The 27,294-nt window shown below is 33.5% G+C and overlaps 3 protein-coding genes across 3 annotated transcripts; all 3 read right to left on the bottom strand.

Moving 5' to 3' along the window:
- Window positions 1-551: 551 nt before the first annotated feature.
- Window positions 552-5,939, bottom strand: LOC145594446 (glutamate receptor 2.7-like). The gene is made up of 5 exons (XM_081650755.1): window positions 5,696-5,939; window positions 2,150-3,495; window positions 1,677-1,989; window positions 1,159-1,565; window positions 552-1,079 (listed from the first exon to the last, which is right to left on the bottom strand). The coding sequence occupies exons 1-5, from the start codon at window positions 5,937-5,939 to the stop codon at window positions 552-554; spliced, it is 2,838 nt and encodes a 945-aa protein (XP_081506881.1).
- A 2,314-nt stretch (window positions 5,940-8,253) lies between these two features.
- LOC145595798 (transcription initiation factor TFIID subunit 10-like) lies at window positions 8,254-15,671 on the bottom strand. The gene is made up of 6 exons (XM_081652223.1): window positions 15,467-15,671; window positions 15,300-15,364; window positions 14,275-14,337; window positions 13,605-13,662; window positions 13,392-13,442; window positions 8,254-8,522 (listed from the first exon to the last, which is right to left on the bottom strand). Exons 1-6 carry the CDS (start codon window positions 15,587-15,589, stop codon window positions 8,442-8,444), a joined length of 441 nt encoding a protein of 146 aa, XP_081508349.1. The 5' UTR covers window positions 15,590-15,671; the 3' UTR covers window positions 8,254-8,441.
- Window positions 15,672-17,824: 2,153 nt separating this feature from the next.
- Window positions 17,825-25,744, bottom strand: LOC145593782 (uncharacterized protein At1g32220, chloroplastic-like). Its single transcript, XM_081650136.1, has 10 exons — window positions 25,589-25,744; window positions 23,192-23,309; window positions 22,965-23,053; window positions 22,579-22,634; window positions 22,446-22,501; window positions 22,015-22,108; window positions 19,837-19,916; window positions 19,023-19,065; window positions 18,449-18,540; window positions 17,825-18,288 (listed from the first exon to the last, which is right to left on the bottom strand). The coding sequence occupies exons 1-10, from the start codon at window positions 25,630-25,632 to the stop codon at window positions 18,112-18,114; spliced, it is 849 nt and encodes a 282-aa protein (XP_081506262.1). The 5' UTR covers window positions 25,633-25,744; the 3' UTR covers window positions 17,825-18,111.
- Between the last annotated feature and the right edge of the window lie 1,550 nt (window positions 25,745-27,294).

The raw sequence follows: 27,294 nt of genomic DNA, 5'->3' as shown, positions 1-27,294 counted from the left end.
GGCCAAATATTAGGTTAAGTAATTGAGGCCGTGACGACACTCTAAATTTGCTTGTCTGAGTTTTTGTAACCCAATTTAAATGTTACTCCGCCTTTGGTTGTTTCAGGATGTTATTGCAATAATTAAGATACAACACATTTGTTTTATTATATTGTTAATGTAAATCCCCATTGATTAATTACAAATAATTAATAATTTTACTTTAAAAATTAGAAGTAAAGAATCAGGTGAGTAGGAATTTAATCACAAAACTAAAACAATCATGTCCCAAGTCCTAAACATAAACAAGTTTACCATAAAAATAATTTCTTGATCAAAAGACAGCAGCAGGTCAGCAGGTTTAACTTTGAAGTCATGTGTTAAGTGTTAACTCTTTTCATACTAGTGTCACTTTTTTACTTTGGGGCGTTAGAGTCCTGTACATTTGCTACTCATAACTGTTGTACACCTAAAGGATTTACACCAATCTTAACAAATTCACATTTTCTAACAATAGGCGTTCTTTACCTTTTATACACTCGTGTGTACCTTTAACTCTAAGCATATGTCCGTTAGCAGGGCTCTATAGAATTTTCTAGCCTACTTGAATTAATATCCATTTTTTCCAAAGATGGTGTTGATTGTTCTTCATAACTATTGAAGCCTCTTCCTGAATTGTGCCAAAGGCTCGATGGACTTTGTGGAAATGGACTACTTGATGGTGTACCAAGAAAATTCTGACCTTGTTGTGGACTGTTCCTAAAAGTATGAGAATTGTGATTCTTTTGGTCATAAACTTTCATCAATGTCCTTATTCTAGTCCAAACTGAGGCACTATCATCAGACCATATGTTTCGATGCTCTTTAAGGAAGCTAGCCAGAGATATAATGAGAGCAAATAATGCTGCAGCCCCCGCGATTGTAAATAAGCCCCAAAAACTGTCAAGACCAAGACTATTTGAAGACAATGACACACCTAACTCAGGACAATTTGTTTTCTTAAACCATTTGTTTTCGATATCTGTCATTTCTTTTCCCTCAGTTACATTTAGCACTTGACTCGAGACATCTGATCCAAGAGGGGACCCTTTAGGGAAAACCTGTGGACAAGAAGCATCAAAATTAAGTATATCATCGCGAACTATATGCTATTGACAGAGGATGAGGTTGAGGACTTACAAATCCAAACCCATCAGTCTTATATGTTGGCGGTATCATGGTATATTTTGAGCAGTATTCTGCAAGAAAGATCTTAATAAACGGTAGTTCATCAAATGCTGCTGCAATCCCTCCATTTTTAGGCCCCTTGACAAAAAGTTCATGTAATTGGCCTGTAGTATTATAGGACTTCAGGTTTGGGAGACTAAAGTTCATATCTAATAGAGATTGCTTAACAAATGAGCCTTCTTGAAACGCGACACTTTCCCCTGTCTTTATCAATTCATTAACGTCTCTGATTGAGGGCTGAAGTTGTTCTACTGTCAGCAAGGACGCCAAGTTGGCAGTATAACTTTGTATAAGGATGAGTACTACGAAGACCCAAACTATGACTACAAATCGCGTTAGGTTGTTGAACACATTAAAACCTGAATGATTTAGAACCAAAAAAAAGGCGGTCATTTTTTGAAAAACAGTTGATAATACAGTAAGTCCTTCTGGTTAATTAGATTGTTATAAGATAGAGGAAGGAAACAAACTGTGTGAGAAAACTAATGTTGAGAAGGAATAATATAGACTTGTTCCTGCTTGATGCCCTGGTGGTCCTCTGAAATCTTCGTTTATTCGATGCTCAAGCACCCAAACCACAAACGCAATGAACATGAAGGAACAAAATGCTGCAACCCACAAATCCCATGTCAAGGGTTTGACAAAGAGCCAGGCTCGAATTCTATTATTGTTTTTCACAGGTACAACCATTACAACACCAGATTCTGTATAAGGAAATGTAAAATCTACTTGCAATGACCTTTTTGCTCTAATCGTTACATCGCCCACCACTGCATCATACTTCTGCAAACATATTATTCTACATCAGAAGAAACAAACACAGAACACTAGGGAACATTTTCCTACAGAAAACAAAATTGTACTTGTAATTATTGACTAATTTAGAGAGCACTTTATAAAAAAAAAAAAACAACCAATCACAGGGAATAATATTGTGTATTACCTTGAGGTAGACTTGAGAAACCAGTTTGTCATAACTGTTTGTCGGTTCACCTTCTTCCTCCGAGTAAGGGACATAATCATAAGGTACATAATACGGCAATTTTTGCATCACAGCATCAAAGATGTCAATGCAGAAGCCTGTAGCTTTTGTTTCTTTGGTGGAAGGATCTCGAGTGATAGTCACAAATTGTAGGAAACCATTCTTGACTGGAACACCAATCTTCAACCTCCTTCCATTTGGTGAAATCACCCAACCTTTGGGAGCGACAGTTGAGTTTCCCGGCCATACAATGGACTTAAAATCAGCCTTTGTAGCAGTAAACTTACTGTTGGATACTGAAGTCATATTTTTAACAAAACCAGTAGACGACATCCAAAACATAATTTCTTTTCCTGTACTGCCCTGCACATTTATAAGCTCAAAGGCAGAAGATTGTAGCTGTCCATTGTCTAGAACAAAGTTACCGCCAAGTCCCCTAAACTTTGACCTTAGTATCGACTGCAGTAACTGTTGGCCAAAACGCGACACTCCAATATCAGATATATCAGTAGAAAAATTGGAAGCTGCATTGTTATTAGTTCTCTGAAATGTGAAGTTTGTAACACCAACTTCTTCCACAGCTTTGGCAAGAGCAATTGTTGCATCATAAGCCCGAAGTCCATGAATGTTCATATTCGCATTAAGAAGGGAAGGATTTTCTCTCTGAAATTTCATTTTCCATTTGAAATTAAAAATTTCTAGCTCCCTTGTTCTTCTTACATAAGTCTTTACTCCCAAAACACCCTGCATCGATTGAATTACTAAAGGATCCAATGACTCCAAGACATCAGCCATTGCATTCGTGATGATCCATACATACTCTTCACTCATCATTCCCAACTCTTTTGCTTTTAAAAATAGCCGCGATCCTAGAGAAGCTTCCATGTGAACTACAAAAACACGAGGAGACATAGATTTCAACCTGTATAGCTCAGCTTCTATTCGATCACTAGTGGCAGCAGGGTGGATTGCACTTCTATAGGGGATTCGAGTCCCAATTTTCTGCATACCATCAGCTAGAAAAGGTATAATCCCACTACCAAATTCATCAGCAACATAGACAGGTACAACTTCTCTCCATCCAAAAGATTGGATAAGGTCACTAATGGGTTGTACTTGGTAGGAATCATCTTGAGTTACACGAATGAAATACGGGTTTTGTAAGGAAGAAAGTAAAGGGATTGTATAGGAGTAGGAAACAATGGGAACTTGAGCTTTCTTCCCAAGGTTAGCAACAAATTGAGCATCCTGAGATGTTTGTGGCCCGAGTATTGCAACAACTTGTTGGTTCTTTAGTAAGTCCAAAACTGCATTAAGCAAAGTGAAAAGAGGGCTTATTACTTATTAGTAGTGATTACAAATTAATTTTGATTTCCTTGTGTCCTACTAGTTAACTACTTCTATATGCTAACGAATATTGGTATATTGCCTTTGATAATGAGCCTTACATTGGTACAATAAAAAAAACTAAACTAGGCTTTAGCATCTCATCAATGTAACCATGGCTAATTGGCTACCAAAGTACCAATACACGTAGCTCGTATACGCCTCATAAGCTAAGTGACATACACATATAACATTATATCAATACATATGATGCAGCACTCAGTTACGTAATATAATCATGTTAGGGCCTGTTCTCATTGACTGAACTCAGCTGAACTGAACTGAACTGAACTAAACTCAGATGAACTGAACTCAACTGAAATGAATGTTTTATAAGAGAAGGAAATTAGGAGCTGAACTGAACTGAACTGAATTGAGCTGAACTGAAGTGAATTGAACTGAACTCAGCTGAACTGAACTGAACTGAATTTTAACGTAAGAGAACAGGTCCTTAACTTATTAAATTAGTCTTGATATATATCTTTTAAGATAAACTTTTATACGGAGTTACTATTATCATCATTACACAATAAAAGATACAAGTACAATTTTAAGACAATTAATTCTACTCGAGTATTAAGTATCAATGTTGCGCGCCTTGGCACATGCCTAGCTAGTCAAAATGACAACATGCAATGAAAATTGGGGAGTCAAAATGACAAAATGCAATGAATTTGGGGCTTCCTCCTTATTGGTACACCACCAATGAAGGACTACGTAATTTTGATTTTATTTTATTATAAAAAATAGGGAAAAAAACCTTGATTTCAAATTTTTCAATCCTTCTTGGCGACTTTTCTTGTAGAATTCTGGTCAATAAGAACGGAATTCTAATCCTTAGATTTTCTTAATCAAGATTTTACACGTATTAATTTTATAAGTATTAGTATTATGTACAATGTACTATTACAAAAAATTACTCGCTATTACCGCCCTTTTGACGCTAAACAGCCAATTAAGGTATCACTTCCAAAATTATATATAGAGCTAGCTTGTGTTACGGAGCAAGGACGCAGTCAAGAGTCAACTATCCCTATAATATATTATGTAGTCAACTCTACTAAACTTTGAATATATTTCTGTTAATGCAGTACAATGTACTTCCTGAGTCCTTAAATTACATTCCTACTTCTAGCATTTATTCCTCACATAATAGAGAGAACTGGAAATGTAATTTAGGGACGGAGGGAATAAATAACTAAATTTTCTTTTACTGATGTAATATAATTAATTACGAAGTACGATTCTAATAGTATAGTTAGCTATTGTTATAAACACGTTGAACCACAATAAAAATAAAAATAATAAGAATAAATTTTGAGAAAATAGAAATAAAAAATTCAGCCTTTCACTAGTCTTACCAAAAAAATCCCTTAATTATCCCATAAAAATCCAACCTTTACATCTAATCTTCATTAATATTTGCTTCATTTACGCATTATGTAAGCACTACTATTTATATCAAATTGTGAATTACAGATTTATAGTAGTATATAAATCCAACCTTTACATGTGAAGCTCCATTTATTTCCCGGCAAATTAGTCAAACTCCCGGCGAGTTGACTTTTAAAGTTTGTACGTATCTAGCTTACCCCTTACTTTTCAATACTCTTCTGTACATACACATATACATTATAGCTAGTCAACTCCCATTGCCAATAATACTCCGGCCTTACCAATCGAGTATTTTTTATTTTAATTAAACTTTTCATCATGATAAGACCAACTAACAAAACACCAAGAAAAGGCCATTTAACAATAATGAAGGGGAATATTATTGATAGGAAAAAAAAAATTGATAGGAAAAATAAATTAAAAAAAAAAATCCTCCATATTTTTCTTTAAATCACAACTTGAAGATAGTATGTAACTATGTACATATATACATGTACAATCTTCCATGAAAGAAGAGACTTCTAAAAAGGAACGCCTGTGATAATCGACACGAATACTAAGATAGGGAGAATCATCATTTCCCAAATATAAAGAATTACATTACAAGATTCAAATTAAATAAAGCACAAAAAAGTATGTTCATAAAAAAAAAAAAAAAAAAAAAAAAAAAAAAAAGAACGAAAAAGTATATTATATAACCTCATACATGCATAAATGCATACGTACCAGCTTCCGTAGACATAAGAATATCATGGTGCTTGGAGTCTCTAACATGAAGAACAACCTTGGTTTTAAATTCAGGATGAGCATCATAGAAATCCGAAATCGCCATGTTAATGCAGCTCAATCCTATCTTCCCTTCCATGCTTTTTATGTCTAACACAACTCCTATCTTCACTGCTTGGGCATCAGCAAATACCAACCATTGTGATTTCAACGAATCATTGTTTTGAATGAAGTTGATGATCATTAGATAAAACAAAGTTGTTATTACTATTGATATTGTTTGAGTAGATTTATTATTCTTTGCCATCTTTTATACGTTTTCCTAAAACTTTGGATGTAATTTGTTTATTTCAAAATACGTCCCAAATCATAAGGTGTTGGATGTATATATAGTGGTTACCACGTATTAACTATTAAGTACAAGAAAATGTCAAACGATATGTGTATTTTTAATTAATTATTATTATTTTTTATTCTTTTTACTCTATAATATAACTCACTTTATGATTTGAAGGCTATATTGACATATGAGAGGTACTAATTCAATATAGTACCTCACTCCCTCTCCTTGTCAAAAAAAAAAAAAAAAAAAAAAAAAAAAACCCTTCATAATCTGTTATTTTTTAACTTTTATTTTTATAAGTAAAAATTTGTTACACTTGTAGATTGCATGTTCATTCGATCTTCAGTCTTAATTAATTAAGGGAATTGAACTTTCTTAGAAAATACGTTGCTTTATAAATTTGACTAATGTTTATTATATGTAATCTAATCAAGGTTTGTGTAAGTTTTCATTTACCGTATCTAAAGATGACTTAGATAGTCAGATTGCATGAGTAATATTGCATAGTGGCCTGGGTAGTATTAATTTTTCTTTGACTTCCAGAATTCCCATTTTCATATATATGTAAGAAAGTATGAAAATGGAATTTTGGAAGTATTTAGCTTGTTTCTGCCTACTGAAATTGTACTCTTTTTTGTCTAAAAGTGTGAATACTAGATATATTTATCTACTTACATTAGTGTAAGATATTGCAGAGAAAAAAAAAACGTTATGCTCACTATATTTTCATCAAATAAAAAATATCATTGATTATGGAAAGTATTTTCGAATTGACAAAACAAGTACATATACCACCTCCGTTTAATATTATTTGCAACGATTTGACATAAAGTAGAGAAGAAAAAACACTGTTCAATCTTGAAATTGATTACAAATTTATATCGACTAACATACTAGATCGACAATAGGGACAGTTGTGTTTTCCTGGAAGCCATTTGAAGATGCAGTCGCGATGAAATACATGCTTGCAACGAACCAAGATTGTAGTATCTTCAGCCTCACTTGTAGAAATCTTCTCAAGGCAAATGGAGCATATAATATCATCATCACCTATAGATTTTGTGTGTATCAACTCCACTGTTTGGTTTTGCTTCAGAAACACCGACGATTATATATCTTTGGAAATCTCCGAACATTTTACATTAGCGTGAAGTATAAGTTCCGAGTAAATAAAGGCAAGTACCTCAACATCATCTCGTTCAAGAAATTTATGATATTAAAGAGGTGCAAAAGAGAATTTATGGAAACTTATATTGGTAAAGGGTAACAATGATAAATTATTTCATTGTTTTCATCAAAATCATGTTCAGTAATATACGGAAACCTACTAGAATAATTAGGAAAGAGGTCATACAAATTCCAACAAAAAGGGCCTTTTTCATGATAGCTTCGAAAGATCTCAGACAAAGTACGAGGAGGGGCTTCTTCATGATGGCGTAGATCAACTAAAATATCAACCACAAACAACATTGCTGGAAAACGAAACCACCCGGTTTATTCTGGTGATAACGGAGGCAACACTTTAAATAGTCTGAAATCTTTAGCGCAATTAGCTTCTTTGATTTAGGACCAACTACAACATCTCTAATTTCATAAATCACTTGTTGTACCAACTCAAAAAAAGCACCGATATGAAGTGCGTACTCCTTGAAATAAACAAGTTTCTTAAGAGAATAACTCTGTTCATCATCATGTGATTTTAGATTTAGAAGAAACAAACCTTTTTTGTTCGGTAAATGTTGAGGGAACTCTTTGGGAAGGACCACTCCAAATATTTTTACACCACCTAGCTTTGCTTCATACATCATGTTTAGGGTTGTGTGGGCAATAAGCTAAGAATCCCTATCACTAATTGGATAATAACTTTATTTATTAACTATAGGATATTATAAGATTTTTTTGTATTCCTTAAATAAATAAACCGAATATGATAAAATAAATATATAAATAAATAAATAAAAACCATATATGATTTTGCAGTAACGGTTGGCCAAAACGCGACACTCAAATATCAGAAATATCAGTAGAAAAATTGGAAGCTGCATTGTTAGTTCTCTGAAATGTGAAGCTTGTAATACCAACTTCAGCAACTGGCATTAACAATGTTCAGATTATATAGGATTGTTTGCGTCCTAAAACAAAGGTTGCGGTACCTTGACAAACTTTGATCTGATCATTAAAGTAAAAGAGGTTTGATAAAATACATAAAGGTCAAGGAAACAAAAATAGTACAGAAGCATTGTAATTTGATGAGAAGCCAAAAAGAGTTAATTGTCACCCACTACAGGATGTAACCAGTTCGTTGATACATGAGAAATTGAGAATACAGTATAAGTTCCAAATGCAGAAGGTACACGTCTAGTAGATTTGTACAACAGTTCGTCGATTAAAAACTACACTAAGTCATTCATCTTTTGAAGCTGGATCCATCCCTGTTGAGGGGCTATCGGCAAAATACTCCTGGTGCTTCAGGTTCACCCCATACTGTGAAGATGCATCCAAATTATATTAAATTATATCCGAAATTCCATCATCAAGCAGGAGTAATATAATCAAATGATAAACACGTGTTTAACAGACTAAAATAGGGCATGTCTTGAAGCAAAGGTAATTTATATCAACATTCAAATTAAAATTCAGGATCTCTATCACATGTTCAAAATTTCATCCAAACATGCTGATGAATCTCAAGACTAATGTTACAGAAGAATCAATGCAAGCATTATTAGCAGTCAAGCAAAATACAAGGGCATAGGCAGCCAGAATTAATAAAATTGACAGAAAATACCCCTGACATAAAGTCAAAGGGGAAAGAGCAAAGAGAAGAGGAAAGCAACATGACATTGGCTGGATATGAGTCATGACATTTTAACTTGCCAAAAATAACACCATATAGCAGCATATATATGAATATTTTCATACAGGCTTCATTGAGAAACCTTTTGTGCAGAATTAATATCTTTTAAAAGTTAAGTCACACAGAAAGTCCTAGTTTATATTTTATGAAAATAAAAATACATACTCCGTATCATATTAGCAATTGTAGCTCATTTATGCTTGTACGCAACCTATGTGTTCCTTTATGTTGAGATTCTCATCCTCACAAGTATCACGACATTGGACCAACCATATAGCCACATATATATATAAATTACAGAAGAAATCCATTATAGGTTGCCTCCATTTCTCCTGAAGTTGTCAGAATTAGTCCTTTTCTTTACTAAACTACCACTTTCTGCTTGCTTTCTAATCCTTTTTGTTTGACATAAACTGCCTCTCTAGTTCCATGAGAAAGACACAGAAGGTCATACATTGCGAAATTCCTTCAAATGATCGATAGGTTTCTTTATGTGGAAAGCCAAATTCGATGAAAATTGTATGTACAGTTTAGAGGAAGATCTTTCATATCACCAAGAACTCTAATCTTATAATCTTTCTTGACCTCACACCCACATTCTTTAATCACTGTAAGGGCAAAGACCGCCAGCCCGCCAGTTTGCTCCACAGAACACTTTTTTCTTTTTATTAATGTTCTTAAGGAAGTAAATAGTAGACTACTTATTAAGATTCAATTGCAAAGGTCACCCGGGCCTGGTCACTTCCCAACCCCTTTTGGAGGGGGCAACCAAAATGAGGATCCCAAATTGCATGAGCTAGGTCTTAGTAGGAAAATTGAGTAGCTAAGGTCATCCAAACTTATGATCCTATGAGAATTAGCTATATAAAGAGAAACTACAAGTGAAAGAAATAAACAAAGAGTTGTCCAAAGCATTCTTTGAGAGAGAAAAAAAAAAGTAGAATAATGAAATGCCCAACATCCAAGAAAATTGCATCAAACTCCATGCTACTACAACGAATACTCCGTAATAACTTAATATCAATGATGCTGCATAAACGTCTAGTTGTCTTCAATAAAGACCCTATACCTTCATTGCCTTAAATCAAATATTATATGATCATCCAAATCCAAATTTCTTACTATCAATTCTTAAGACCATCCATCCAAGTTATCTCCGACATCTCTTGATTACATATAAAACCTCCACAAAACAAAATCTCCACATTCCTTAGCGCGGAATCTTCCAGTAATTACAGTTCATGCTCAAACCAACATTAATATTCTCCCTTATCCTTACATCCAAAATTCCAACTTTCTTACTATCATCCAATTCTATTTTTTAAGGTGATTCCTCAAATTCATCTTAATATACACATCTTTTGCAACACCCTTTCTAACATGATCCTTCCTAAATTTCACAATCTTTCCCAAATCTCCATAAACAAAAGGCAATAAGAATGAGACTGAAAAATCTTTATTGGTCATAAATTCCACAATCCAGTCAGATAAGTAAATACAATTTGTAAGGTAGGGAATTCAGCAGCCGGTAGCTCATTTCGCAACTAGAGTACTAACTCCACATGGGGTTGAACATGTACTTTTAAATTCTTACCCTCATGGTATTGTCGCCTTGGCAGAACATGATTTACTAAATTAAAAAATAATCCCTATCTTCCCTTTTGGAAAAAAAAGGATGTAAATCCAATATTCTTGACAGCATAGTAAAGCCATGCTTTGAGGGTTCAACAAGAAAGTCAAGTCTTATCGTCTTCAACAAATGCATCGTGAATGCACATGATAATACCAAATGTCAAGATTTTTCTTCAAGCTCCGGATCAAATTTCTATCTGATAACAGTGGAAAGTGTTCACCAGAGTCACTTGCTCTATACATGGTTTCTTTTTTCACTCAACAAGTCAGCCACAAACAATAAACTGCTGCCACCAAAACATGAAAAAGAATTCCTCCCTACATCTTTTGGAGTTTCCTTAGTATACCTCTTTTGGGATGTCTTGGAAGCATTTGGATACTTTCCATGATTATACTATTAAAAAATTTGCTTTTCTATTCAACTCTAGTGCAGGTAAATTGATTGCATTTGCATCTAAATATGATGGGGGATAGAGTTGGTTTTAGACTCCTAGAGAAGGTAAAGTTTCAAGGAGTCAAGGGAGATGAAAGTTCTTAATTTTAATATCATAATAAAATATTTCATGTTGATGTAAATATTGGAACCTCCATTATCAGTAAGAAAGTAACCAAAAGTGCTATATTGCAAAAGATAAAATAGATCTCATTGACAATCCACTAAAAGTGCATTAGCATGAAATAACATTTAAGAAAGCCTCTAGTCAAAGAACATGAACTACTGATGCCTCAATCAACCAACCATATGTTGTCCACCCTTTTCCACTGTTAAAATTTGCACAAAATCTATTTTCGAATATAGAAGACCATAAAAAAAACTCCATCCAAACTCCACCTATAATATGCAGTGTACACTCACTTACAGTCACTTATACTGTAAAGCACGTCAGCCCAAACCATATCAAACACTGATATTTTCTATACACTTAAACATGCCAGGTAGCCATGATCCATCTGTCTTCACAATAACAGAAACCTCCGCTATAACACATAGTGAGGCACTGGATATCACTCTTACCATATGGATACAGAGAAAACCTTAAGGCCTATACCTTCACTATGTCTAGGACAAACACTAAAAAAACTCCTAAGGATAAGAGACTCCCTCAACCAAAGCAATAGAATAGGGCAAGTCTAACGTGCAATCAAGCACATCAACAAGGGTAGAATGTAACTACAAGTTACATAAGAAAGGTCAGCAACAGCAACAACAACAAAGAGCAAAGTATACATACAACAGAATAAATGAAATTATAGTATAGCCATGCAAAAATCTAACAGTTGAACATTGATTCAACTAGATGTTTAGATAGGTCAAATTAAATTAGCCAAGACTAAAGCTTTTGCAGAGCGGGAGGTCCTGATCTGTAACCCAGTAAAAGTTAAGCTATTCAAACATTTAGGGATGGAAAAAAAAAAGCTGTCTACTTAACAAAAAAGGTCAGCTTAACTTGTCAAAATATATTAAACAACTTAGTTCAAGCTATTTAGTAATTGGGTTGAGCTATGAAAAATGATGCCGCATAGTCAAGATGCAATTAAAGTTTGAAATACAATTGCCCCAACTTCTTGCTTAGTGGAAACATAACTCTGCAGTTTTGTTTTTTACAAATTGACCTTCACATTGAAAATCCTGCCCCACTCAGAAGATCTAAGGTAGTTCAAGTATTGAGGACAAAGGCACCTTACAATTCCAAATCTATGGATAATGGCTCTTCAATTACAGATCAATAAGCGTGATTAAACCTTAACATTATGGTATTATGTATAGCTTTTTTGATTTTTGAAGTCCTATTGAACCCTAAGTGGTGTTAAATATCAAGTAGTACAAGTAATTTAAGAAAAAATTCACAATTTGACTTGAGGAAACATTGCATTCACTTTTAATCTTGACATAATTTCATGTTTTTAAATCAGTAGAAAAGCAACAAACTTAATTAGGATTCTTTGAGGTATATTTCATTTTGGTTGGATACTTAGGGTTCTATAGGTATATTGACCTTCAATTACTAAATACTGAGATCAATCACATTATTTAAAATCAAGATAGACGTGTTAATTGCAAGATAGCAAGTAAGCAAAGATAATATTTTGTAAAATTTGAGTGACTTATAGCACACGTTTGACTCAAGACCTTATTTACCCTTTTAAAATGCATAAAACTCAAGACCTTTTCAACAAGAAATAAATCTCAAACATGAAGCTCTACATTCTTATCAGAAGCAACCAATAGGTGCCACTGTGCAAGAGCAATTTAAAATGCAATTACCAATGACTATGAGATTCATTTCTCTTTTCAGCAAGAATTTGTATGTTCGAGTTACCTTGTCTTTTTCTGTTTACACAGCCTAGGATTGTGCATAGAATTTGAGAATAGTATATACTAGTACTACATATTGAATTAAGTTGATGTCATGTATGAAAGTAAAGAGAGATTAGGTTACACATTGAGTTCTGGATTGTAGTCATATCTAACTATCTAATAAACATAATCCTTTGATGAGCATTCTCCTAGGAAACCTAGGTTCTAAGGGCTCATCATCACAGATTTTAGTTTGTTGACTGAGAAATATTAATAGAATATGTTCACATCACAACTGATTCCTAGCTCTTGTCTGAGATCAATGATTAAAATCACTCAAATCAATCAAAATATTTTCACATCTTTTTTCTTTTAATTCTATTAACAAAATACCAAAAAGAAAAGGATGGAAATTCCATAATGCTTACTACAGCAAACATAATGTTTAAAAGTTCATAAGCTGCCATCTGCCATTAATCCAATTACTCATTAAAAAAGTCTAACATAAGATGACAGCCTTTTCTGAATACAGAAGTGCCCTACTAATCTCAGATGCAAGACATACCTCTCTTAGAGCTCTTGAAAGGTCCTCCATTGTCAAAACAAGACGCTTTTCCTGTTACAAAATATTAAGATGTAAGAGACAATTGTTAATTTTACTCACTGCTATTCCACCAACCATAACCAGTAACCACCGCTTTGGTTGGGAGGGAGCGCGGAAAAATGGTATGTTAAGGACACAAGCTCATTAGCAAAGCAAACTTAAACACCAGCATACCTTTTGCTGCTTATCTCTTTTGTCTTTGACCACAGATGACTGCCGGGCTTTGCAGTGCCTGCATTTATGTCAAGGCATAAATATTTGTCATCATGGTATTAGAATCAATAGTCAGCCTTCAATAACTAGAGCTTTAACAAGCAATACAACAGATGCACTGGCACACAGGAATTATATTGCTTTGTTCTTCAGTTAGGGAACTTCTTTTAATCTTTCAGGATGCTGAGCGCACAAGAAACCCGAAATTGTAAAAAAGGGTTTTGTTACATATGGTCATACTGCAATCATATCACGTAGTCATCCTAATACAGCTAGGGACCTCCTTTTAATATTTCAGGATGCTGAGCGCACAAGAAGCCCAAAACTGGAAAAGAGGTTGTTTCATTCGGTCATGCTGCTATTAATCCTATTATATCATCTAGTCATTATAAGCAAACAGGAAGTGTTGTAAACAGGAAGAGGTACACATAAGCAATAAGGGTAATGATTTATACAGTAGCACACTATAAGAATATTTTAAATAAATAATTTTTTTATGAAAAAAGCTATAATTGAATGTGTCAACCGCAACATCATCTTTTAGCAATAGGGGTAATGATTTTATATGTATACTAATAAACAAGTTAATATACAAACAATATAGGCAGAATAAAAATAGCAAGAGACATACTGGAAAGCATCGGTAGCAACTTCTGAAATAAACTTCTGAGTAGCAACAGCCACCAGTCTAATCCTGGGGAAAAAAGGGTCAGAAGTATAAATAAATAATGGCAGAGTCAGCAATTTATGCAACAAGAACAAGAGGAGGAGGAAGCAATAAAAATAAGAACATCAAACAGAAAAATACCCACTTCACCTACTTGAATAAAACAAAATAAATCTCTTACTTTTGCAGGCTTCTCCCTTCTCATATCTCCGTGTATACTCATGCATCTAAGGCTTTTCTAGGTTTCCTACAGCGTAATTTGGTTTCAGTTAGACTCCTAGTCCTTTAGTTTGTCAATGATATTGCCTTCGTTACAATAAATTTTGCTTCAATAATTACATCATTCTACAAATTTAGTGCAAACAAAAGTCACTTTATAGCATCAATGTAATACAGGGGAATGTATGACCCTTAAGGTTTGCAAACCTCATAAAAGAGATTGATTTAAGTACATCATAGATCTCATAAACCCTATTGCACTTACGAAACTCTCTTGTATCTCAGGTTGCCAACCCTAAGTTTGCCATCTATATGGGATAATCCCTACACTGTTAGACTAGGTTTTTTTTTTCCATTGATAAATCTAGCTGAATTCTTAATGTGTAAACGTGTTATAGTCTTGTCTAAAATTAAATCTGTCATCAATGCCCATAGAGGAAACAACAATAAGCTCAATTTTCGAGTACCGATCCAAACAGTGAACTTCACACTAAACACATACACAGAACTCAAAAAATTTCAACAAAATGTAAAATTTCAAAAATCAGTCATCTAAGAACAGGCAACTAATGATTGCAGCATAAGGGGGAAAAAAAAAAAAATCATCATCAAGCTAAACATGTTAAATTCATCGGAAACAGGAACAATTGCAACATAATCCAAGCTTTTAATTTAAACAACTCAAATTTCTGCTTCGAAAATTACATAAGCAATATAAATCTGACAATTTAGCAATTACAATTAAAACTTTTGAAAAAAAAAATACCTACAATCGAACATCAGGACACTGAAAACCGCTTTTGGCAAGGTAATGCTCCACCAATTCATCAGGAATCTGTTATACAGAATAAACATCAACGTATTGTCAAAAAATCAATCAGAAATCTTCGCAAAAATAAATAAAATTAATTAATTAAAACAAAAAAGTTAAAATTACAGTAGGAGTGTAATCCATTAGAGATGCGAGAAATTCAGAGAGAGCGGCATCGTCGTCGTGTTTGCCTTCGCTAGTTTGAGGGCTCTGAATCTGATTCTGATTCTGATTCTGATTCTGGTTCATCTTCTCTCTATCTACTGTTCACTGCTACGATTCTGGGTTTTTCAATTCTAAGGTTAAGTCGTTAACGCTTCTTTTGCTAATTGTGGTATTTCTATGTTATGGTTTCTTCTTATTAATACTCTTCCGTGTTTAAGAAAAGGGATGAGATCTCGACCATCTTGTTTTTTAAAAAAAAAAAAAAAAAAAAAAAAAAAAAAAAAAAAAAAAAAAAAAAAAACCTACATAAAAAGATGTATTAGCTGGGCCGATTCGTATAATGGCATGATTGCACGAACCATTACGAAAAGCTTAAATTTCTAGCTAGGATTGTGCTCAGCTAGCTCAGGTTGGAGTCGCACAATATAAATAAACATTTACTAGAAAAATAATGAACGTTTACTAGAGAAATACTGAGCATTACAATATACAAAAATGAACATTTATAAAATAGTAAGAGTAAAATAAAGAGATTATGAAACTAAAAATAAAATATAATTAATTGTACATCTAATACTTGTATTATATAATTGAATATTTCAGTTGTAAATAAAAATTTGTATTAATTAAAAAAGAGATACATAGTACATTGATTAATGGTAAATATCAAAAAAATTGATTGAAACAAGTGTCATTGCCCCACATAAAGAAAAAAATAAAATAATACCAAGTAGTATATAAAGTCTTGAAGGCTATTCCACCTATCATTTATATTGATCAAAACAATTGTATCTACTCCCTCCGTTTTAAAATATTTGCTCAATTTCTCCATACGCGGTTTAGGAGAAATTGGAGAAAGTAATAAAATATGGAGGTAATGGGGTAGTTGAGAGAATAAAAAAATTAGATTAAGCAAAAATAGTGGAAGAATAGGAGGAGAAAGTGTGTTATGTTTTTTTTTTTTTTGACAAGAAGAGAGAGTGTATTATGTTGGGTCCACTAAATGTGAGAAATGAATTAGATATTGTAAAAACTTTTCAAAAAAGAAAATGGAGCAAGTATTTAAAAACGGCCGGAAAAGAAAAGAGAAACAAGTATTTAAAAACGGGGTGAGTATTTGACAACAAAAAAAAAATTTATAAACATCAACTCAGTATGCAACAACACTCTTGTAATATTTTGTATGATCTGAGGATAATAAATTTTTCAGTGATTTTTTAGGTAAAAACTTATACTTTACACAAAAGTGTTAAACATGCATATTGAAATAATAAGGTCAAAAAATAGCAACTAGTTTATTAATAAGGTTATTTGCAAGGAGTGTATAATCAACTAACTTATTTAATAATATTTGAACCGATTTGTAATATGCAATTACTAACCTAATTTTTGGATTAATAAGAATATGTGATAGGTAGAAAACAAAATGTAGTATTACCCATTTATAAGAAATTAAAATAGATGTTTTCATCTCTTCCTTCTCAAATCTCCTATTTCTATATCCTCCAATAAAAAAAAAAATAATAAAAAAATTAAAAAAATTAAAAAAAAAAAAATCACATTTTTTTTTTTAAAAAAAAAGCACATATCCTTTAATAATTAAAAAACCTAAGTCGAATTGTATGATTACTTTTTTCTCAGATCTTGAGATCCAATTTCCAGATCTTTGATTTAAAAAAAAAATACAATTTAACCTATTTTGATGTGTCAAAGAATGTGTTTAAGTCGTAAACCTAATTTGAATCAGGTTTAATCGTCAGTCAAGTATAGTTAGTTTCAAGTAATGCAGACCCTATTCAAGCCTTCAAGGCATTACTCGTTACCATCTTTAAACAGCAATACATTTCCAACATAGTCTCTATTCGATAATCAACGGTTATGTTGAGTAATTAGAAATGTAAAGTTGATAAGGATGAACCTAATGAAATACAAGATAGTTGAGTTGGGAAAAATTGACTTTACTAATGAAAAATAGATAAGGTTTGAAGGAAACTCAATTGACGTTAAGCGTATTATTAAAGGGGTCGTACATTGATTAGTGGTAAATGTCTAAAGATCTGATTGGAGCAAGTGTCATCGTCTTGTATTTAAAAAAACATAATAATAATTAAATAAAAAGAAAAGAAAAAAAAAGGTAAGAAATTGATAACATAGAAGTCTTGAGGGTTATCCCCTTATCAAACTTCAAGTTTGGTCATTTTGTATAGAAAGTATTATGTACTATGTTACTTGAAATTTGATCATTTTCATCCAAAAGACGAGATAATTGGCCATAAAAAGTCAAAATAATAAGGAATCATGAGAACCCAAGATCTGTGATATGCAAGCCGTTGCAGCTGACAAGGCCTTGGCTATTTGAAACTCAATTTAGATTAAATATATTGATTACGGTAACAAAATTTGTATGAGCATTTATTATGCACCTATACAGATGCAAGGACGAACTACCTAAAGGGATATCACCCAGACACATTACTGCATCTTTCTTCGCATTCTATGAATCAATGAGCTCCAGAATTCCCCTCAATGAAGCAAAGACATACACATAACAATTTCAGCAAATACTACTCTGGAACACGTTATAAGCAGATTTACAAAGCTATATTCTACTTCTTCTGCCCGCCATAGCGTAATATTCCATGAACATCAACGATGCCAGGAGGAAATACAGGATCAGTAGCAGCTCTGACGGAAACCTTTGCAACTGCTGTGACATTAACAGGAGGAGTGAGCAACGGCCCAACTAATGGAACTTGAGTCAGTGGTTTTGCATGTTGAAGAACCTACAACACATACATCAAGACAATATCTCAGAAAAATCTTCCACGACATAGTCCAAAACAATGCTCTAGCTAAATATAGATTTATTTAGAGCTTATTACAAAGAGAGCAAGAACATGAAAAAGAAAACCTAAATATTAGCAAATAATGGAAGCAGCATACCATCTCCAATGGAGATCCAATAACACCCAGAGGTAACTTCATGCTACCAACTCGGCGTGTCCCATAAATAAAACCAGGTCTCAAAATAACACCTGACAAAACATTTGAAAATCATTGTTCATAAAAAATAATTACACAAAAATTGAGGAATGGCAAGCCAGAGGACTATGAAGGTCAAACAAGATTAGTCACTCATGGTTCTCTAAATCATGAGTGAAGCTCGATAAACAACTAAGTCTCTAGATAAGAACAACACAACTAAGTCTCTAGATAAGAACAACACTTGATAAGGTTGAAATATATACAACCATTTTAGGGTGAAACAGGCTCCATGTCAAACTATGCAAACTGCATACTCTTTGAGTAACCCATAAGATTTAGGTAACAAGCTTTACACACCACAGACAGAAAAGCTCTAGTCATACATAATCCTTTTCTGGCTCAAAGGCTTCTTGATTGCACATAATTTTTTTAAAGGATAAAAATGCAGCCATATACTGTTAAGCACATTTTATATGTTCTCTATTATGTTTAGTGTCTGCAAATACCACCAGGAAGTTATATGAAAGCTCACCACCATAAGGAAATTTGGTAAGTAGCTCCGTTTCAGCCGCTCTCTGTGAAAATATAATAATAAATAAATAAAGAAGCAAAATCTCTAGTCAGATAAAACACATACATTTAAATGCAACTATCAAATCTTTGCATGTGCAAACAGAAAGTAGCAAAGCAACCGTGAAATGCAGGACAAGTGTTCCAGCTCAACTGGGATGTGTAACAACTCAATGTTAGTAAAATGAATACATGGCTGTAATATAATCATGAAATGACATAATACTAGTATCAATTGGTTACAAAGTTAGCAATATATGGAAGATAATAACTTCTCATCTACTTTAATCTTTGTAAAATCAGTTTCAAATTGAGCTCAAATAATGCCACAGAGCGTATGAAGCAAAGCACAAGAAGAAAATCATAAGCATTTCACATAAATTCCAGCAAGAGAAAAAAAAAATGAAGATGAGGAAATGTTCCACAGAAGAAAATTGTAGAAAAAGAGGGGTGGGGTTGGGCAATGAACAGAGGACATCTGATATACAATGACAGAGAGCAAGTACCACCAGAACACCTACATGTAAGTTACTGAAGTACGGAAGTAAAAGGTTTGAACCAAAATCAAGATTATGTAAAAGTAAAAATTTCTAGTACATAACATAACAGTTGTTTCAGAAAAAAAAAATGCAAATCAGGGGAAACAGTCTAATGTGAAAAAGAACAGCAGATAGAAAAGAATGCTCAGACACATGCAGTAATGAAGCCATGAAGGGACTATGGCAGAAGTTAATTTGACCTTGACAGAGAGCAATACTAACTTAATGCCAATGTACCTTTCCTTCATAATAACCTTGCAGCAGATAATTAACCACGCCAAAATCAGCAGCAGAGATGTAAACAAATCTCTTCACACCTGCAAATTGACTATGCTATCAAATCTAGGTGGGAGATATCCTATAAAAAAAAATAAAAAAAAAAAAAGAATAAACTATGCAATAGCACCAAGCAACAGAAAAATATAACAAAGAAACACAAGATGTAAAGAAAATATTGGATGCAACAAAAAAAAAGGACTTCACTCTACTAGATGTCCTATAAGGAATTATTGTATGTAGTACTTGCCTTTCTATATGGCACAAGTTTCAATGACACTAATGATTGAGAAGTGAGTTGAGCACTTGAGCCTCACAATATATGTGTCCATTCGTTAGTTGTCCAATGTTGGATGAAAAGTGATCATTTACAGCAATAAGATTTGTGACCACTTGATAGTTGTCCAATGTTGGATGAGAGGTGATAATTAACAGCAATAAGATTGAGATATTAATCCTCCCAATGCCATTATTTCTTTTTTGAATGGAATCATACTTGAGCTAACAAGTGAGCAATGACCTCCATAGTCTCAACTCTCAAACATAAGAAAATCTCTAGGTTAAGAAGGCTGATTTATGGCGATTCATATTCCAGGCCTCCTTATAAAGTGCATTTAGTTCGATTACAATGAAGGGCTTTCAGCTTAATTTCAATAATTGTGCTTAATCAGGTTGACAAAGAGCTTAAATCCCTTCACAATGGGATCTTTATCTTCTACACAACTGATATAACCATTGCCTTAAATCCTAATCCATTTTTCTAGGTTAAGTACTTTAGTATAAACTACATGTCTGTAACAATTTGTCAATAGTTATAGTTCATTTCTTAACAACAACAACAACAACAACAAAAAACAAAAACAAAAAAAAAACAAAAACAAAAAAGAACGAACTGTCAACAACTCAGCCATGAACAATATCTATGATCAATAAATGTGATTGCAGACTATAAACCAATGTAGAACACGCAATAGGCACGTAAAAATACAGCATAATTTTTATATTTAAAGGTATGAAGTTATAGCCCCTGTAACAAAAAAGGCAGATTCTGATGTCTTCGACCTCCATGACACTGAGACATATAAGCTGTTTGTTGTACAAGTCTTACTCGATGTCAAAGAATTTAAGTAAAACAACGTAAAATGAAAGTAAGGAATGCAATTCAAGGTACCCTATGGCTTTACGCGACTTGAAACGAGCGTTTGAAGGTGTTGCATGGCCACGCGACCAAGTCAGGAAGCCAGAAACAAAGCAGAAGTGCAACAGGGTGACTTGTAGCTGCACATCCGTGCAGACACAGTCTGTCTAGAACTTCAACTATGTTTCTGATCTTCATTGCACGTCTAATGCAACAATGTGAACCACTACATTATTCCTTTGATAATGTTGATTTGTATTCCAGAGTATCCATGAAATTCTTAGTATTTTGGGACATCTTTGTAAAAGGAACTTACATTTATACGAAGAGATGAGCCTTTTCACTCATTATCTATAGAAAAAGCACATAGGTCATTTGTAAAGGATAATAAGAGATCATTTTCATTCTATTTTCTTGTAAGTTGTAACAAAAATTTGCAATTGTGCCTGAAGTGTGTCACTTACATTGTTTCCCTTTATTGTATCCAATGTTTGTATTGTAAAAACCCTATTGTTTCTCTAGTGGGTCAATATAAAACTATTACGAAGACATTTGAGCATGTGCCTAGAAGATATATAGGAGTTCCAGACTCTGATTTCAATTTCAGAATCCTGATCCTATAAGTGTTTTAAAATAAGAAAGTTCCAGGGTATGTAACAACTTTGTGCCTAAAGTGCTTGACTTACATGGATAGGTCAACATTGTTTCCCATTATTATATCTAATAGTTATATTGCATTAGCCGTATTGCTTCTCTTGTGGGTTGATAATCGATATTAAACTACTAGGAGAACATTTGATCATGTGCCTAAAAAATATATATGCCGAGTTCTGGAGTCTGGACTCTGATTTCATTTTCAAAATCCTCCAAGTGTTCTAAAATAGGCAAGTTCCCGGTGACTGAGTGGGGAGGAATGAAGCAATGACACAGATACATATGTAGCACAATTCTGGAATTCAATGTAAATTAAATCATGGTGAATCCATTAATAAACACTATACCTTTCTCTGCAGCAGCTCTGATAGCATTCATGTTCGCAGTACCATTGATTTTATACATGTGTGAGTTAGACCCAAAGCCACCAACACAGGATATCTGCAAATATCATAGATCTGATTATAGAGTCCAGGTGCTACAGCTAGAGTTGCTAGCAGCTCTTAATAAATTTCCTACAAAAAATAGTTTGCACTGTGCAGCATTGACAAAATGAGACACATAATTAAGCAGTGGCCTCTGGAAGAGTAGGTACACGAATATTACAATGAATGGGGGAAAAAAAAAAGGAAAAAAAAAAGATATGTGGAAATAACTGGCATTCATGTCATCACGTGGGCAGTGATGTAAGGATCATAGTTTCCAATAAACAAGCTGCAAGAACCCTATCAAAAAGATCTTATGGTTCAAACAAGAAAAAAATGTTTAGGAGACATACAACAGAAGACACTCCATCCAGTGCATCTTTAATTGTTTCGGGTGAAAAGAGGTCGCCTGCATCAAGGGAAAAAATATAAGACGACATACATTGAACATTCCCAATAGTACGTAGCCTCAAATACGAAACAAACCTTGATGCCAATTCACTCTATCTGCCCAAGCTTCATTAATGGATGACCTTCCAGATCTAAAAGAAGAAGGCACAAGTAACATGTCCAAATTATTGATTATGAAGAATCATAAACCAACATATTATTTTAATAATGTTGTCAATCAGTAAATGGTCAGAACATCAAATACAACAGTTCAAGGAGAATAGAAAACAGCTAAAACATGTCATGTTAAGCCTCCAACAACATGCAAAGTTTGTATTGGACACAAAGTCTCTATATTTTCAACTTTAATTACCTCTTTGCACGAGCTAAAAGAAACTCTACCAGCTGAATATAAACTGGGACACACATAAAACCAGTAAATCCACTATCTACAGTTGTGATAGAAATCATTATGGAGATACCTGCTCATGCTAGCAACTGACAAGCCATGTTCTAAAGCTTCTTTGCATATGTGAGAGCCAACAAATCCATTGCCTCCAAAAACAAGTAGCTTAACCAACACAACACAATGAATAGAGTCAAAATAAAAACTCCCTGGTTATAGGCAACTAGTTGATAACTATAACGGATTTTAACTAAAGCACAATAAAAACTAAGTACCAAGTACATGAAAGTTAAAAGGAGATACCTTCTCAGAAGGGGGAGGAGGAACATTGACTGTTTCGGCTTCCTCAATTCTAGAGCCTCCATTGATCCCTGCAGATTCTGTAGACAGAAATCTACAACTTCTAGACATTGCTAATGTACTGGCAAACCAAAAGATTAAAGTAGGGTCAAGATGCAGGTGAATATATATCCAAATTAGTTATATCCATATGTACCAAAAAATATCTAGAAAAAACTACCTACAGCCTAGAAAATCATCAGAAAGAACTCCCTTTTTCTCAAAAATAGCAGCATTATAGCACATGAGAACCAGTAGATGAGCAGATAACGTCTCTTGAGATAAAATAAAAGAAAACTCAACAATGATGCATTTCTCATGCATTTTAGACAATTTTATTCTCCCATTCGAGGCCAGCAATGTTATTGATAATCTTTCCTCAATCTATATTTTAAACTCATCATGTTCACAGAAGTAAAATTTTCCCTTTAATTAGATAACTTTAGACAGCAGTCAAATATTCCCTTCAATTTGATAACTTTAGACAGCAGTGTGCAAAATAAAGTATATTTTATTGACAAGGTGAGCAATGTATAGTCAAGCTGATATGCAGATAAAATGTAGCAGTACTAGTACATGCCCCACATATTTATGGTCACTTATGTTTCTCCTTTTAATCGTCTCTTTTAGGCAAAAATAAAAAAAAATAGCAAGTCAAATCCAAATGAGATCACAAACTTCCGGGTTCTAAGCATAACATATAAGCTATAAACCTAAAATAGTTACTCCCTCCATTTCTCTAAGATTGAACCAGTTTAATTTGTCCCTTACTGTTTTCCCAATATCATAAATGAACATGAGAGGCCACCATTTTACTCTCATGTACACTACTTTTGGTCCCACCAACTTTCTCTCTCGTCAACTTCACTCAACTTAACTTTTAAAAGTAACCATACTCCAATGCAACAATATTAGAGGGACGAAGGGATGCGGACACTGGCACTATATATAGGCACAACATTAAAACAAAAAATCAGTTAGGTCACTAGTCCTCAGCTCCTCGCTACATCTATAACAAATACATAGACCATTGTGCACCACCATAAGCAAAATTCACAATATCTATTCCAGATATTTTCTCAATAAAAGTGGTGCCATTTTGTAGAGAAAAGGTTCGAAATTGGTGTAATTGAATAGTTGGAGACCTTGTATATAGAAGTTTCTAAACTTTACACCAAAAAATCCTCTAATGAGGTTGAGAAAGATATGAAAATGGCTTTGGAATTCCCATGAAGGAGGTTTCCAACTTAGGCCACAAACAAGCAAAGCGAGGTTCCATCCTAAAACTAATTACTCAAAAAGCACAAAGTAGAGCAACTCTCTAGGCGACTAGGCTTATACATGGTAATTTTGTTCCCTCTCCTCCAATGTAGGACAACTCACATGTGAACTAATGAAACCTTTTTGTTGTCCACATGTGAGTTGTCCCACATTAGAGAAAAAGAAGAGAAAATACCACCTTATAAGCTTGTGGAACAGCTCCGAATGATTATCACCAATTGGTTGGTTTTAGTATAAAACCTCATCTTAGCTTGTAAGTGAATCAAACTCTTCTCTTCCATTTTCTAGTGTCAACGGACACTCACATGTATGGGGGAATGTTGAAACCCTTTTGTTGTCCATACGTGAGTTGTTCCTCATTGGAGAAAAAGGAGAGAAAATATCATCTTATAAGCTAGAGGAACTACTATTATCACCAATTGGTTTAATTATGAACCTAGTGATCAATCTCTCCTCCTCCTCCTCCTCCTCCTCCTTGTTTAATCACCTAGACTCGTTTCATATCTTATTAAAAATCTAACATGACCACAAATATAGGGTTAGACAACCTCTAGAACCTTCTCCTTGCACTCCTATACATATTCCTGGACCAACTACGAAAGGCGCAAGGTCTCGGCCTCAAATGAGGATACCATAACTCCTACTCTTAAACTACGAGAATGTGAATTCCCCTTAAACAATTATCCTACTCCAAATCAAGAGCTGCATTACAAATTTTTCCCTAGGAAAAAAAGAAGCCAATTTTCACCATTGCCTAATACGATAAACCGCATAATTTAATTCGTACAAAAACAAACTAAGTTCATTGAGGAATTTCGTCGAACACTGAGAATGCAATCAAATTCTCCAAATTTATTGAGCAAAATATGACTCAAATCATCAAATTTAGCCATCAAATATATTAAAATGAAAATATAATCACAATATGATCAAACAGATTAACAATCGTCAAACAATACAAAGCAAAATTAAGCAACTTATAAAAAAAAATCACATTAAAAAATTATCATTTTGTTTTATGTTATGTAATCTACCATTTAAAAGAATCAAATAATCAGAGAAAGAAACAGATGATCTTACTGCAATTTAAAAAGAGAAGATCGAGCTTGAATTAGACGGGACATGGTGATGAAATTTGCAGGAAATTAATCGGAATTTTTCGTAGCAAAAAAAAAAAAAGAAAATTGATATGATCTTGTTGGTTTTTTTGGAGGGTTAATTTTGCAGGAAAACAGGAGTGAGTGTTAGAAGAGAGAAGAAGTTGAGACTCGAACACGTGGCAAAAGAAGGTGAAGGCAGGTCTCTTACTAACATGTGGCTCAATGTCAGCCTGTGGAAGGGTCCCGGTTTTGGTGTAGTCCTAACTTCCATGACCTCATGGACTCATGAGGGCCAATGCACCGACCAAAACCGGACCGGACCGGATCAGACCGATTTGATCAAAACATCGGAATGGTTCATTTTAGAAATCGAAAATTAGATTGTAATCGGTTTTATAATATAGTTCTCATTTCTATTTGTAAGTTTTTTAGGGCCTGTTCTGATTGACTGAATTGAGATGAACTGAATTAAACTGAACTGAACTTATTGAAGCTGAACTGAACTGAATATATATGGGAGAAGAAAATTAAGATAAGAATTGAATTGAACTTATTGGAGCTAAAGTGAACTAAACTGAAAATAAGTTGAATAGAACAGGCCCTTAGACATTTTTTAGACCATCAATATCTCCAATTAACAAAGTCATAACAAGTTGTTATTAAAAAACTACACATGATCATGTTTTTATATAACAATCACAATTATTGGTCGAAAGTTTCAAAGTTCGGCCATAAAATAAAAATGGTAACTTGTACTGTAAGTTGTAATTGTGCTATGGGACGGAGGAACAAAGTAATTTGAATTGAAATATGTCATAGGTCTTGTTTTGGATCAGATTAAACTTTTGACTATATCATTTTTGCAACTAAATTTCATTTATACTAGTAATGAACTTAAAAGCAATGATGTCATGTTAATTTGGGTAGTATAGTAAACTTAAAAACAATGAGAATTAAACATATTAATGTTCAAAGTTGTGAATTGACAAATCATAAAAGTTAACATGGTGCAATGAGGAAGCACATACTTACAATATATGCATAGACGATTAGTTAATCAGATTTTCCCACGTCAAATTCCCTCTATACTCCGTAACATTTTTGTCAATATAACCTCATAGTTTTTGTTATACTCTTTTAATCTGATAGAGAAAACTTTATTAAATTACCATCATCTAAAATTTGTAATAGTAACAAGCATGTTAAATAAGGTCAATAGCTACAATAGTGTAATGTTTCTTATCAATTTGGGAATATATGCGCTACTTGTAAAGTTGTACGGAGTAGAAGTAAGGGCAATGACATAAATAAAGGAAGCTAGTAAGCTCTAAAAATAAAATTTATACGTAAAATATGCATGGGTGGTTAATTTTGTTGGTACAAATAGAAAATGGAAGAAACTTCTATTAGAAATACACAATAAATGATTAAAAATAAGAAGGAATTAATTAACAAATTTGGTAGGGCCAAGAAATAATTGGCAAATGGGTGAGCCTAAAAATATTTTCTTCAATAAAAGCATCATATTCTAAAATGAAGCCTCAAGGAAAATAGAGAAATTGATTGGATTAAGATGGCATCAAATTAGACATACACCAATGACAATATCTCACATCAAAAGTAAGAAAAAGAGGGCATTAAGCTAGCTAGAGTGCGCAATGGAATAGGTATACACCTTTGAATATT

Source organism: Chenopodium album, chromosome 19 (genome assembly GCF_948465745.1).
Source record: "Chenopodium album chromosome 19, dcCheAlbu1.1, whole genome shotgun sequence".
Taxonomy (NCBI): Eukaryota; Viridiplantae; Streptophyta; class Magnoliopsida; order Caryophyllales; family Amaranthaceae; genus Chenopodium; species Chenopodium album.
Note: the sequence above shows the minus strand (reverse complement) of the source record. Positions and strands in the feature narration are given on the sequence as shown.